General features: G+C 50.9%; 2 protein-coding genes across 2 annotated transcripts; both read right to left on the bottom strand.

The window, feature by feature from the left end:
* Nucleotides 1–3,336: 3,336 nt before the first annotated feature.
* On the bottom strand, nt 3,337–8,120 carry CDK3 (cyclin-dependent kinase 3). Its single transcript, XM_009702033.1, has 7 exons — nt 7,993–8,120; nt 6,923–7,000; nt 6,427–6,547; nt 5,754–5,924; nt 5,220–5,321; nt 4,215–4,418; nt 3,337–3,815 (listed from the first exon to the last, which is right to left on the bottom strand). Exons 1-7 carry the CDS (start codon nt 8,118–8,120, stop codon nt 3,690–3,692), a joined length of 930 nt encoding a protein of 309 aa, XP_009700335.1. The 3' UTR covers nt 3,337–3,689.
* Nucleotides 8,121–10,890: 2,770 nt separating this feature from the next.
* TEN1 (TEN1 CST complex subunit) lies at nt 10,891–12,717 on the bottom strand. Its single transcript, XM_009702036.1, has 3 exons — nt 12,632–12,717; nt 12,356–12,513; nt 10,891–11,027 (listed from the first exon to the last, which is right to left on the bottom strand). Exons 1-3 carry the CDS (start codon nt 12,715–12,717, stop codon nt 10,891–10,893), a joined length of 381 nt encoding a protein of 126 aa, XP_009700338.1.
* Between the last annotated feature and the right edge of the window lie 2,038 nt (nt 12,718–14,755).

Below are 14,755 nucleotides of genomic sequence, written 5' to 3'. Positions count from 1 at the left end.
TTCTATTGACATAAGCTGCTCTTCCCCCTCTCCCCAGGGCTCTTTTAGCTGATGCTTTTTGGGAACTCCAACACACCCAAAATAATCTGTAAGGGTAGAGGTCTTCTCCTCCTCCTTTCCCCATCTGAGCAGAAGCATAGCCTCTGTTTCCATATCACCTAGCTGGGATTTAAAGTCTGGGCTCCAAGCAGAAATTGTTCCCATGCTGACAAGCTCAGCACAACCACAGGTCTCGTTACCTCCCTGCTGGTAGGTAGTGCTCAGCATTAATCTAAGTCCAGCTATGGAAACACCATTTCCAGTCCAAGATCTGCCCAGGCTCTGCCCCATGCTCTGCAGGCTCTGTGTTCATCGTCAGGCCTATGGCTGGTATCTGCGGCCATCTTGGCTGCCATGATCAATATGGGGCAATTTGTTGGTTTACAACGAGGAAAACTGTTGCACACACTCTAGAGCATCCATTCCCAACCTAGTTCCTCTTGGTAGAGCGCTCCTGGCACATGGGGCACTGCATCCCGCTCCTGACTGGTCTGGACCAGCAGCAAGGGCTGGAGCTGGGCTGTGATGGACCAGGCGACACATCAGGAGAGAAACTCTGGCCTGGCCTCCTGCCAGGGCAAGCCTGACAGCCCTCAGAGCACAGGAACATGGCCAGGTGAGGATCCCGTCCCACTGCAACCAAGGAGCCCTGGACCAGTGCGGTTCCCAGCAGTCCTCGGGTCCCAGCTCTTCAAAGCTGCTGGGAGCAGCCTTGCTGTGCTTTGGCTTTGCTCCCCTCCGCTGGCTGAGAGCACGGAGGATCTATCAGCAATGGGGCTGTTGTTACCTTTTCTGCTGCTCGGCTCTGCCCACCAGGTGAGTTTGCTGTTGGCCTTCCCCTTCCTTGGCTCTGTGGGGTGTTGGGCTCTAGGGCTGCCCTCCTCCCAGCTGCTCCTCTTGCAAATGAGATAAAACCATGCTTGGTTTTTTTAACAGTACAATGTTCACGTGGTGACTCTTTCCTGAAGTGCTGATTAAACAGTTTTGGGGAATGCTCTGTAACTAGAGGACTCAGAGTTCTGGTAATTAGGCAGTCAATTTTAGATAAAGTGCTCCGTAACTGCACGCTGGGAGGTATTTACCTAGGGCTGGGTGAAAGTGTCAAGAGGCGATTCGGTGGCTGAGCAGTCTAGCTGGCTGAGCAGCCTCCCTTGAAAGCTGGCTGCCTTTTATTTCTGAAAAAAAAAAAAAAACAACACTAAAAATCTTTCTCTTTGCTATCAAGTGGTCCTCATCTGCAGAAGGCAGCTCCTGATGTGTCCATAGGCAGCACCACGCAGCCGTGGGGCTTCTCCAGAGCCCAGCTGCCTGGCAGAGTTGTGAGCTGCTCAGGAGGAGGGAGCCAGGTAGTGCTTTTCTTCCCATCCCGGGCACAGGGCGATGGTACTGCAGCGTGGCTTTCCCAGAGCAGTTATTTCAACATAGCTGTTGTTGGTCCCCTTTGCTGGCAGTGGGATTGAGTCATAAACGTTTGGAAGTCAGCCTGTTGCTTCATTTTGTTAGGCTAGATGTGCTGTAGTATTTTTATTTATGTTTCTGGACTGGATGAATGGCCTTGGTATTTATTTCTTAATGCAGATCTTTAAAAACAAACAAACAAAACCAAACAAAACTTTTCTGCAAACAGCTTGTCTGGTACAATGTGAGCATTTGTTTGCATAGAGCAAACAACAGAGTGTTGTCCATACAAAATGAATTGACTTTAAAACAGGTATGCAAGGAAAAGGAAATGATTCCTGTAGCAGAATTCACCCGTGTCTCACAAACGTGCCCCTGCGAGCTGGGTGTTATCATACAGAGGCTATGAGATGTTGCAGGAGCACAGCACGGCTTCAATTTTCCTGCCACACAGCTCTTGAGGCTGCTGTGTGAGCCCAGCTGCCTGCTCTCCCCTGCTCAATCAGAAAACCATCCCTCCCAAACACGAGCAGGTCAGCTTTTTCCAGCCAGCCACTTTGACATGACTCCCAACAACAGCTTCTAAAGCACTAGCCCCCAAAAAACTAATTTGTGCAAAATGCAGAGACGAGCGAGTTCCCCAGGTCCTGGAGGGGAAGTACAGCCAGGGAGCGTGGCAGGGAGGTGAGCAACACATCCCAGGGTTTCGTTGTCGAGGATCTGTCAGGAGGTGCGGCTGCTACAATAGGGATAACAAAGGTCTTTTTGATGTCAGGAATTAAACAGAGCCACACGCTGCCTTTTGTTGGGGGGACGAGAAGGAATGAACGATGGAGGAAGCCAAAGGATGACAGAGCTTGGCTTTAGACAAGCAGGTCTTAGGCTGAGAGGGGCTTTTTCAGGAGGCACACTAAAGGTTTCTCTCCCCTGTGCCAATTCTCTGGTATTAGCAGGTGGGGAGGGAGGTGTGCGGTACAGCTACGTGTGCAGCTGCCATTCTCCTTGACTGCATTGTTTATCTGTTGTGATACTCTAGGAATGCGATAGCTTTGGAGAGCTGTCTGGTTCTGTTGAAATCGGTTCTTAGGATCGCAGTTATTAGGAGGGCACGCGTGTGCACGTGCATGAAAAACCAGAGTGCAGAAGTTTAGCTTCCCCAAGTTAAAAATCTGTCTTTTGAGTACTTAAATAAGCAGAACATAACTCTGAACTAGTTAGTGGTAACCTCTGATGGAAAGCAAGCCCATCTTACCACACAAAGACAGCAACTGACTGCAGAACCACCAGCCTCTCATTCTACAACAGAATTGAGAGCACATCTCTGCACCTGTGAAGGATTTGGGCTGGAAAGGATAAAAGAAAGAATGCAGGAGATGAGGAAAGGAGAAGAGTTCTGTGGAAAAAAGGACCAGCCTGACTATCCTGCATCACTAACAACAAACACCAAGGTTTCGGAAGAAATTACAAGCCTTTATTTTTTTTCTGTACTGAAAGAAAAAAAAATGAAGATATCAAAACCACACCAAAAATTAGTGACAGTTCTCCAAATATTTGAACAGCAAAAATATTTCCAAGACAATAAAGCAAAGGAAACAGCACTACATCTGGAACGATGATGGAAAGCCAGTGTTTCATGTTGCTGTTTCCAGCCATATGCAGCAAGTGCTTTATGCTAACTGGATCTTTTGGCTTCTTGGTGCCAACTAAGGCACCAATTAAGACCCCTGATAGTGCTTTTCCACTTGTGAAAGAGCAGAATGTCAGTTCTGTTAAACAGCTCAGATTAAACAACTTGTCTAGTGCTGACAAGCCCAGTCTTTGATAACAGCAGCAAAGGGCTGAGCAGAAAAGCACTCCCCTACCCAAAGTGGAGCTCCAAAACACCCTGTGTCAGACAGGGGATGCTCCAGTGCTAGACAGACAGAAATAAGCATGTGTCACCTTAGCTTGCTGACTAATGCAGAGACAAACCTCTGAAAGATGCTCTCTCATCCACATTTCAGTGTTTTATGCTGATACATACTCCCCACTCTTCCACACATGACCTTTTCAAAACAGCTCTACTAGCCATAACCCAAACTTTCCCCCAGCAACAGGCTGAGAGTCTCTAAATGCAAGAACGTCTCCTCCAGGTTCCTCAGGAGAAGTGAGACCCTGGGTCCCAGCCAGCCTCCTGCTCTCCTGCTAAGTGCCCAAAATCAGATCTCCACTGCTACCCAGAGGCACAAGTGCATGGGGAGAGCTGTGTCTTCTCATCTGCAGTGTCTCTGCAGCACACGTCGCTCTTCAGGGCTCCGAGGGCTTCTCCAGAAGAAGTACTGGTGATTGAGGGCTACCTTGGCCGAGATGCGCCTGCTGGGATCATACAGGAGCAATTGCTGCCAAGAGAAAAACCCAGCAGATTTAGGATTTTAAAAACCAAATGATCGATTGCACCTGCACGTGGCTGGGCCCAGATGCAGATGTTGGTCCTGCCTTTTCCCCTCTCTAGGCTTCAGGAGTAACCCACAGTCGTGGGTTACCATGCGCATTACACTAGAAGGGCTTCTCGACCCTCAATGCAGTGGTTTCCTAGAGGAACCTGCAATGACAGCCTTGCTTCAGAGCCAGGACTGAGCCCTGTTCCATGATTTGCTGTTTCTGCAATGGCAGAGATGAGCATTGGAGCCACATCAGCTAACGCACTTCCCAGCAGATCAGTCCCAAATATCTCTATTCTTTGCCCAGTTTGGAAAGGTCCTGTCTGTTCCCAGGTCTTGTTCTGAGCCCTCACTCACCACCAGTAAGTCTCTACCATCTCGATCTAAGTTGGGAACAATTTCCTTCATCTCCTTCCTTGCCCATCGGGGAAAGTCCCCCTTGTAATCAGGCAGCTGGGTCACTCCAGGCCAGGTCACCTCGGTGGGAGTGCCCAGGGTGCGAAAGATCCGGAAAAGCTGATCGATCTCAGAGTCCCCTGGAAACAGAGCCTTCCTGGTCACCTAGGGAAAAAAAAAATAAATGAAAACGCCAGTTTCCACTTTTCCATCAGCTCTGCGCCCCATTTCCCACTGCAAACAATCCTTTGTTCCAGCAGGTGCAAACAACTGCACAGACCAGGGCAGTTACAATGCAGCGATTCTGGCGGGCAGTGGTTGGGAAAGCTACGGGTGTCTGACTGCTTGTCTCCAGCTCCTCTCCATGGATCCATGCTCCCCGGAGGCTGTCCCTCCTTCAGCCAGTCCTTTACCCCTCTTTTGGCTCCAGTTTCATAACACCCACTCTTGCAGGCTAGCTCCCTCTCTGCCTACTCACCCAGGCTCTGCTGATCTGCAGCTCGGGGGCTTTGGGAGCTAGGGACAGTGCTATTACACTGCAGGGACAACAAGAGCTCTTCGAAGCAGAGTATGGACCCCTAGGAGACCCACTCTGCCATGCTGTGAGTGCTAGTTCTCTGCAGCCCACTGGGGGGACATCTGCAAGAGAGTCATCTCCTCCCAGGATCAAAATACTGCAGGAACAAGACTGAAGTTACCCCTTCTGCAAGGAGGGGCATCACATTCCCATGTACCTGGAACTGCAGCCAGGCTACAGAGGCTCCTTTGCCTTCTGCCAGGCCCCTGAGGGTGGCAGATTTCCTTCAGAGCCCGCAGCCAAGGATCAGCTAACCCTCAGGGTGGACTTTCTATAAAACACACTCCAGCAGAGGGTGGGACCACACTATCACAGATATTCTGCGTCTTGTCCCTCCCTCCCCACTTCCCCTCCCTGCTCATTAAAGAGACTATTTAAACCCATTCTACCATTTCTGCAAAAATGCAGCCGATGCTCCAGATATCCACAGCAGTCGAGTAGTATTTGCATCCCAGCAGTATTTCAGGGGCTCGGTACCACAGAGTCACCACCTGGTAAGGAACCAACAAACAAACTTTGTCTAGTTTCCCTGGGTAGAACTAGAGGCATGGGATCCTTTTTTTCTGAGCTGTAATGCGGTGACTGTACAAATCAGAGTGTGCCAAGGCCATGCTGAATTAACAGATACCTTAGTGACAGCAGGACTGGGATTAACAGATCATTCTTCAACAGGACACTCTGGAACAAGTAAATAGACCCTAGGCAGAGGAGGTGGGAACTCAGCTTGCAGGCAGGCTAGGGTACAAACAGTCAGCATGCTTTGTGGGGATATGAGGTAACCCCTTAGCTGCGGGTTAGGTTAAGAGCACGTGCCTGGGCACAGCTGTATCTCCATTATGGATGAGTAACTTGTGGTGCTGCTGTTGTTCACCCACTATGGATTGTGTACCCCATTCTCAGCTGGCAGAGAGCCTCAACAATACCTCATGAGTGTACACGCGCAGGGGAACTCCAAAAGCTCTTGCCAGTCCAAAATCAGCCAGCTTGATTGCTCCTGCTTCATTAATGAGCAAGTTCTGTGGCTTCAAGTCCCTGTGAATGACTCTGTGCGAGTGGCAGAAGCTCACCCCCTGCAGCAGCTGGAAAAGGTAGTTCTAAGGAGAGAACAGATTTCAGACAAGACCATGATGAAACCTCTTCGAAGGCTGGACTAGGAAAACCAACACACTTTGGATCATTTATAGACATGAATGGGAAAAAAGACCTTGCTATAATGCAACACCAGGCTTGCAGGCCACTACTCAGAGACGCACACAAACTGCTTCCACCCTACATGGGAACAGAGAGACTCCAGTCCAAGCAGTGGCAGTCCCTTCCACCTATCCATTACTCTGTACAAAGGCAATTAGCAATAGATCCCAAACAGCAGTTTGTTCTGCAGCGAGATGGGCTGGAGAGACTGGAAACAGCTGGGAAATATATGTGATGAGATATAGTGCCACGAGGGTTTCCTAGCTGAAATGTTTGAGATCTGAGAGGCTGAATGCCTCCAGCCAAGGATGAATCTCTTCCAGATGCAGTCTGGCTCTGCCCAGCAGAAGGCAGCAAGGACACACACTTTCTGCCCTGCCTGTTAGCACTTCTTCCACACTGTACCTTGACCAAGCTTAAAGGAAGCTCTCCAGTTCGGGATGAGTCCATGTATTTCTTCAGGTCCTGATTCAGATACTCAAACACCAGATAGAGCTTCTTCTGGCTGTGTATGACGTCCAGAAGGCTGCAAAAGAAGCGCAAGCACTCCCTTCAGTATCTTTCAGCACCTTTTCTAGACTTTTGCAAATACCCAAACATCCCTCCTCCCACAGATGCCAATGCTCTGTGAGTCCTTTGGAGCAGAGAGAGGCAGATATAAAAGCAGTACGGGGCAGCAGCAGCTTGGACCAGCCTGTGTTGCTGGAGTGAAGCGGCAGTGGTGTGAGCTATTGCGGAGAACCAGGGAAGTACAAGTGATGCCTGCATTTTCTCTGTTTTATTTTGCTCCTGTCTGTGCAGTCAGGGAACGACAGCAAAACCCCTCTTGCTGCCTATACCCAGGGCTCCACAAGCAGGAGCTCATCAATGAGCTGGTGAGGAGGGTTCATCCCGGTCTTACCTGACTATGTTGGGGTGCTTCAGTTCCTTCAGCAGTGAGATTTCTCGGATTGCGGTGCTGGGGACTCCCTCTGTCTCCCTGTGGCAGAGATGGGCTGTACAGCACCCCGTCCCCTGGTGGGATCCCCCCCGTCCCCCGGTGGGATCCCGCAGCCCGCCGCGGTCCCTTCTCCCTTCCATTGTACCCATCACCTGCTCAGGGGAGGGTGTCTCACACTGGGCACCCCAAGTCTCGGATGGAGCCGTGCATGGGGCAAGATGGGGGAAGTGGAGCTGTGGGGAAGGAGAGGGAAGGGGTGACCTAGAGAGTGCAAGCTCTGGGGCAGGGATTGTTTGGGAGCACCTGAGGGCACATTTGGAGAAGCAATAATGGTTTAAATGCCCAATCCTGGCTTTCTGGAGGCACGGGGAGATGAAAGCTCTTTGTCACTCAAGCAGCCACCTCCACCGTCCTGAGGGGACACCATGGGGTGCAGTCCCACCACCATGGCCGCCGGCACACACTGACACCCTCATCATGGAGGCAACCCAGGGCTGACCCAGGGGAACAGTAATAAGCTTTTATCTGCTCAGTTCCTACCCTGGAGGGGTTGAAGTTGGCCCTGCCGGGAGCCTGAGCCTCACCAGGCCCTGGCATCACACCCCTGAGGGAGAGGCCACCTCCCAAAATGGTGGCTACTTCCCCCTGCTGTGCTCCATGAGACCAGGACCAAGTAGTGCCAAGTGAGGCCCTAGCTGTTTGCATAAGCCTACAGAAAAAAATATTTTCCCTCACGTCAGGCTGTTTTGAGCCTCTCGCACCATTTTGGACACTGGGCTGGGCTCAAGGCCCTTCTGCTCACTCCCATGGCGGAGCTGGGGCACTGCTAGGCTCAGCTGGTGGCCATCTCCTCACAGATGGCACGCTGCTGGCCCCAGAGGAGCCATTTGCCTTCCTTGCCCCCCCTCCCCTCGCCTCAGCACCTGTGCTGTGCTGAGGAGGCAGCCGGCCTGGCGTCATGGCGGGCCGGGTTGGCACTGGGCTGGGCCAGGCCATGGCAGCCCCAGGGGCTGGGGCTTTGCCCCACTCACGAGTCCAAGCGGATCTTCTTGAGGGCCACCAGCTGCCCCGTGCGCTTGTTGCGAGCCTTGTACACCACGCCGTAGGTGCCCTCCCCGATCTTCTCCACCTTCTGAAACACCTCCTGGAAGGCATCCATGGTGCTGCCTCAGCCTTGTGACGGCAGCAGGCCTGGCTGGCACCACTTTCTGAGGAGAAAAAAAAAAATGGGGGGCGGGGGGGAAGGCAAATTCAAGTGTTTGCTCTCCCCGTGTGTCCCCTGAGGTGCTTTCGGGGTCTGGGTTTCCTCTTGCGGTTCCCCCAGCGCAGGGACCTGCCTTGAACCGGGGCAGCCGCAGGCAGAGCGCGCTGCCTGGGCACACGTCTGGGGGTGGCAGGGGTCCTTGGGCAGACCCAAAGAGCCAAACGCGCCGTGCACCGACTGCCCGCGACCCAGGTTGTGTGGTGTGCCGGCTAAAGCAAAAATTGAACAAAATGGATGTAAAGAGGTGCTTTGGGCCTGCGGGTAAGGCAGCAGGGACTGCGCAAGGCCAGGGCAAGCTCTCCAGCTGTGTATGTGCAGCACCTGGCATAGAGGGGATGCAGCGCATAATTAGGGTTCCCTGGGACACGCTCAGGTCAAACACAAAGCAGAAATGTCTTTTTTTCAGTTTGTGGATTTTGTTTGGTGTTTTGGTTGTTTTTTTTTTTTAGTTTTGCGCAATTGTCCTTTGAACCTCCCCACCGTGGGCTGCGCCGCTTGGTCAACCTTTTGGAAAGTGTCCTTGGGGAGGGATTAATCATTGACTTGACAGCTGACAGATTAAAAAATATTACGCATTGTGGCACCAGGGAAGGTAGAACCACAGGGACTGTCTTCTGGAGGGCTTGGGCGCTCCATGTCTCTGGGTGGGCACAGCAGAACACAGCAGCCCACTGGCTGCGTGGGTCCACTGTGCAGACCTCAACTTTTATGTGACCTAAAAAGGACTGATTTAGCCCATTGCTGAGCCACCAGCTCAGAATCTTCTTTAAATTGTTCCTAATTTTTGCCAGTTTCAAAGAACCAAAGCGTGGTTGCTCTGTGCCTGAGTAGGGATCCACATGACCATGGCAAACTCCTGTGTGGGTTCTCTGGTGGCTTGTGAAGGTTGAGTTTGCACTCATGTCTCCATTCGGAGTCATTGCCAAATTTGCTCTCCTATTCCTGGCTGGTTGGGTTTCTGGGATTTTTTATCATAACACTTGTAGAAACCTGGTATTTTGGATGTTCCCAGTCCTGGTATCTTGGATATTCCTAGTCCTGGCATCTTGGATATTCCCCACTCTCTGGCAAACCTGGCCACTTGGATAAAATTTAAGCCATTTGGATAAAATGAGGAGGAAGGTAAAACAGACAGGAGATGAGGCGTAAACACAAACACATCATGACAGACTCATTGTCTCTTACAAAACCAGGTTAAAATCTTGCCTCTCGAGATCATGTTTTTGGACTTGGGCTGAACAGAGAGTGTGCTGAGGCAGGGCTTTTGGATCCCCGTAACTGCATGAAGAAAAACATAAGGTGAAACTATGATTAAAGATCATAGCAAGCACTGTAATTACTGAGCTAACTCAGGCCCTTGAACCAAGCCTGCTGGTAACAGGGGATTTTGCCAATACCTGTTGCATTTTGATCTGCTGCTGTGTATTGTACAGCTTCTGTCCTTATTTTCCGAACATTTCACCAGATAATTTCAACAAAAACCAGAAAAGGCTGCACATGGCTGAATTCCCCTGCAAACTACAGTCGCAGCACGCTCCAGGTCTGGGGATTCATATAGCACAGGACAGTCTTCTCTCTCCTGCACTAACATTTTATTGTTATCTCACATTAGTGATTTTTCTGTCTTTTTGTTGATGGTTTAATTCTGCTAGGTGGGCCTGGCACCATGTTCTTAAACCTGAGTGGCTCTGATGTAACTTCATCGCCTCTTCTTGCAACCTTTTCACAGCCAAGCACTTCCTTACACACCCAGTACTTAGGAGAAGGAGGACAATTGCATATCGCTAAATTTTCTTACATCATCCATGGGGTTTCTGCAAGGCCTAATGCATTTGCCTTTGCAAGAAAGAGGTTTTTAATCAATAAAACACACGTTGCCTTATCTTTTCATCTTTATTTAGGTAAATATCAATGAAAACCGTTAGATGCTTCAAAAAAGTAGTGATTTAGGGTCTCCTAAACTTAGTTGTGTCAAGGAAGAAAGTCAAGTGGTGGTTCTCAGGGCACTGCAAATATTTATTTCAGAGCTACAGTCAATCCCTACCCTTGGACAGCAGCTCCTGAAAATCGGAAGAAGGAGGTGCTACTGAAAATAGTGACTCTTCATTCTTCTTGTTTCTTTGTTGGTCAGTCCAGATAATCTGAGTGTTTTGCCAGGAACACTCCTGTGTGGCAGCTGAGTCACGGTAAACAAACACATGCATTCATGGACCCGCAGCCACGCAGGGCTAACGAACTTTGTGCTAATGCCCTTTACCTCTGATCTGCCAACAGCCTGGTAACCTGCTGCACTTTGGCAGTGCTTGTGGGTGTAAGCTCTTTAACTTGAGATTCAGAGACTTCTGCTTTTTCTGATGTCTCCAAGCCTTGCATCACAAAAGGGCCAGTACAACTCAAGCGCTCGCTTCCCTTAACCACCCTTTTAAACAAACAACAAACCTGCTTCCCAGAGCTATTTTCAGTGATGACACCTGGCCTGAATGGACAAGCCACAGTCACATACTGACTCACGGTCTTCAAGTGTTTCCCTGCTTAGTGACTTGACTTTGCTATTCGCCATGGCAAAAAGCAGTATGTTGCAAACCCACCTTCTAAATTTACTTCTAACGTATTTGTTGCAAACAGCAGCACAAGGACCAGCGTATGGCTGGTCTCAGAGCTGCTGTCAGGACATGCTGTTTCCCATCTGCTCCTGCCTCTCGTTGAAGTATTTCCTCTGGTCCTGTATGGCTTGTTCCAGCAAGGGCACGTTCATCCCTTCCACGCAGGTCAATATTCGTGCCTTTACCACAGGACTCCCACCTGGGAATATAAACAGGAAGTTTCTGTAGAAAGAAAAACAGATGGAGCAGCTCGGAGGCACACAGAGAGGTTCCTTCAGGCAGCACATGGCTCTGGCTGGCCAAATAACCATAGCCTGAGAACTTGCAGGAGACCGGACTGGCTGCGTGCCTCCACCGGCACCAGCAGCAGGCCCGGGAGCAGGTTAATTCAGTGACGTGCTTTCCCTCTGCCCTGCTGGCTACCAAATGCTGGCGACACTACGCTCTCCTTGCACTGGGGAATGCTGAGTCCACGGTATGTCAGTGCCAGTACCTGCCATGCAGCATCTGTCTACTTTGTGGCTGGATGAAGTGTGGTTTTCCCTGTCTAAAAAGCACCAGGGATGGGTCTAAGCTCATTTCTGAATGTGCAGACAAGAAGAGTGCAGAAGAAAGCTGGGCTTAGAAGAGGCTCAATGCTGACTATAACCAACAGTTCATCGGTGTCCTTCAAATGGTAACATGGAGCTGCACAAAAGGCGCCAAACCTTGGTCACACAACCACCATCTCAGCCTGCTCCCCTTCCACCTCTGCAAAATGGGGCAAACTCACTCCTGAGCTGTGACGACCAAAGTAACAGGTCATTCTAAATGAATTTTGCAGCAGAGGCTTAGCAGGTCACTCACTAGATGCCACATGCAGTGTGGCTTTCCACATGCCACTGAGGATTTCAATGGCACGAATGCAAATGCTTGTTATCAAGTGTGGCCAAGACAACACTTGCAATTTGCTTCACAACGCCACAGCCCAGCTCAGATGAACTCCCCATGCAAAGCACTGTGCAGCTGGAGAAACACTCAGGGCACCCCAGGAAAGGACGACAGGGTGCCCTGCATGACAGAGCCTGCCTGCATTCCTCACGTCCCATGTCTGAGGACAGGGGTATAATTAGAGCCTTTCAAGGATGGCAACGACCAACCCAGCCAGCTTGCAATGAGGTATTGCTGCAATCAGCCACGTTTGGAGCGATGACGATGTGGTGGCTGGCAATGATGCCAGAAAGCTTTCGCACAGGTTTCATAAGCTCAGCGATGCTGCTGAGGCGTTTCTTGTTTCTAACGAAATCTGTGCCAGAGCACCAGATTTTCACCAAGATGGGGTGGCTCTTCTCATGGTCAACGAGGAGAGATAGGCTGCTCCTGCCCTAAACCACACGCTCGTGCGACCGGAGGCAGCCACATGAGATGAGCCTGACTTGGCCAACACTAACCTCAGTGACAGTGTGTCTAGCTATGCACCCAGGGAGCCATGAAGGAGCTGATGAACCACGAACAGCAGCAAAGGGCACTGGTTCCTGCAGCATTTACCTTCTCTGTGTTCAGCCTCTCCCAGGACTATGTAGCAAGATCCCAGCTGAGCTTGGAACGGCTCCACAAACTTGGTGTCGACACAGACCCGGTACTGAGCTGAGCTGTGCTGAGCGGTGAGAACAGCTTTGGACTGGGCCAGGTCATAGCAGGATAACCTGAGAATGATTGATTTGGGAAGCTCAGCGGTGCAGAGATACAACAATTGCAAACAAAAGGAGGGAGTCCAGTGAAGGAAAGGCCTGGCCTGCAAGGAGAGCAGGCTACCCTTCTCACCTGCCAAACGTCCTCAGTGCCTCTCCCTCCGGGACTGAGCTGTTGATCTCCCATGGGAAGTAATAGACACCAGCACTTGGCAGCATCACACACAACCGCTGTTGGGCCTGCAGTAAAGCAAAAGATCTGAGTTCATGCCACCACAGTACCTGATCCAGAGACTAGGTGACACCGCCCCAAAACTCCTTCCCTGTCCAGGGTCCCCTATCCAGGGGGCTGCAGGAGCTTCATAGCTTCCCTGCTGAGTCCTGTTTGTAGCTCAGGGCACATGCCAAGCCCCGGGCGTCCTGGCATAAAGAGGGTCTACCTTCCCCCACCACAATCCAGCATGAACAGCAACAAGCAGCCCACTAGATCCTCCAGGTCTCCCCCAGGTTATGGATGGCTTGAAAAAGGTTAAGGAAGTCGGAAAAATGGTGACTGAAAAGTTCAGAGAGCGTGAGAGACTGAGATGCAGGAATAGACCCAGCTGCTGGGGTGATGGAGCACCATGCAGCAAGACTTAAGGTACGATCCCGAGTCTGTTCTCATGCTACAGGATAAGAAATTCTGGCAGTGTCTGATCCTGCAGCTGGAGAACAATTACTTGGATACAGGCCAGCCTGGTTTCATCAGTAGTCTAGTAGGGTGTAGAAGACAGCGATGAGTGAGAACAATTCACCCCAAGACAAGACTCAGGTGGGACCTCCTGGGAGCTCCAGCAGTGGAGCAGGGCTGGCACAGGCAGGCCAGCCACAGCGCAAAGCACAAAGAGTTTTTCAGAGCAGTTTCGGCAAGATTTTAATTCTGCCCAGCCAGTGCCATAGCCAGGCTGTTGGCTGTGCCCTAAAGTGGTTTCTTTTGGCGTTACTTTCCCTCTGATCTCCCTTGCAGGGTGCCTGTGTCCAGCATGTTTCCATGCTCCATTTACTGAGTTTCTCTCTGGTTTCTTGTCCCGCTGTGGGGTACTCCAAGAGCTGCACAATGGCCCAGATGCCTGCAGTTCAGACAAATGGGGCCACCCCAATGAGTCTGAGGACCCCCAGTACTGATTATGCAGCAGTGGGGACATGTTGAGCTGCAATCCTGTGCCCCTTGCTCAACGCCATGCATTGCTCAGGGGGTTGCAACCTTGCAAAATGCCCCACTGCCACTCCACGGAGGACTGTTCTGTGGGTGATCCTGGCTCACCCCTTTTCTGCACATGCCTGAGCTGTGGGTCTGGCTGCCCCATGCAAGGCTGTGCACACCCATGGAGGGCTATGAAACCGCTCTGGCAGGGTCCCAACCAGCAGGAACAGAAGCAGAAATCCACTTCTGTGCACTCTGTAGCTCCCTGCACCTCCGCCTCACCTAACCCAGATTTAAAAAGCAGGTTCAATTCTGCACCTCCCGAGTAAGGCAAAGGCCGTCCTGCATCACTCGAGCTTTGCTCCTGAATCACGCTGCGCAGCAGCACGGGATCAGCCAGGAACGCAAGATGCTCAATGTGCTTTTAATGCACTTTTTAACACGTGCCCAACCCCAACAGCAATATACTATGTGCCCATTCAGTGCATTATTTACTGCATGTGCAACCTCAACTGCATGTTACACGCACATTTGATGCACGCTTGGCCCCAAATGCAGCATGTTATACGCAGATGTAGTGCACTAACTAATGCAGTATTTAATGCCTGACCAAATGCAGCATGCTATATGAGCACTTAATGAACGATTTATTTAATGAACTATTAAATGCCTGGCTGCAGATGCAGCATGTTACGTGCACTCTCAATGTGTTATTTAATGCACAATTTACAGCATGCCTAGCCCCAAATGCAGCCTGCTACATGCACACTCAAGGCACTACTTAACGTATGCCCAGCCCCAGCTGCAACGCACCCCATGTCCATGGAGTGCACCATTTAATGCACACCCAGCCTCACACGCAGAGCGCTGCATGCACACCTAATTCACGCCGCACTCCCAGTTCCAGATGCAGCACGTTACCCGCATTTACTGCACGATGCCAGGCACGTGCAGGCAGCGATGCAGCAGGTTGTATGCACAATTCAATGCGTAATTTAACGCACCATTTAATGGGTAATTTAAAGCACGATGTCATGCGCGCCCTCCCCAGCTGCAGCCCGTTGCGTGCATGTT

Source organism: Cariama cristata, unplaced genomic scaffold (genome assembly GCF_000690535.1).
Source record: "Cariama cristata isolate BGI_N322 unplaced genomic scaffold, ASM69053v1 scaffold11976, whole genome shotgun sequence".
Lineage (NCBI taxonomy): Eukaryota > Metazoa > Chordata > Aves > Cariamiformes > Cariamidae > Cariama > Cariama cristata.
This window is presented reverse-complemented; position numbering and strand designations above follow the sequence as displayed.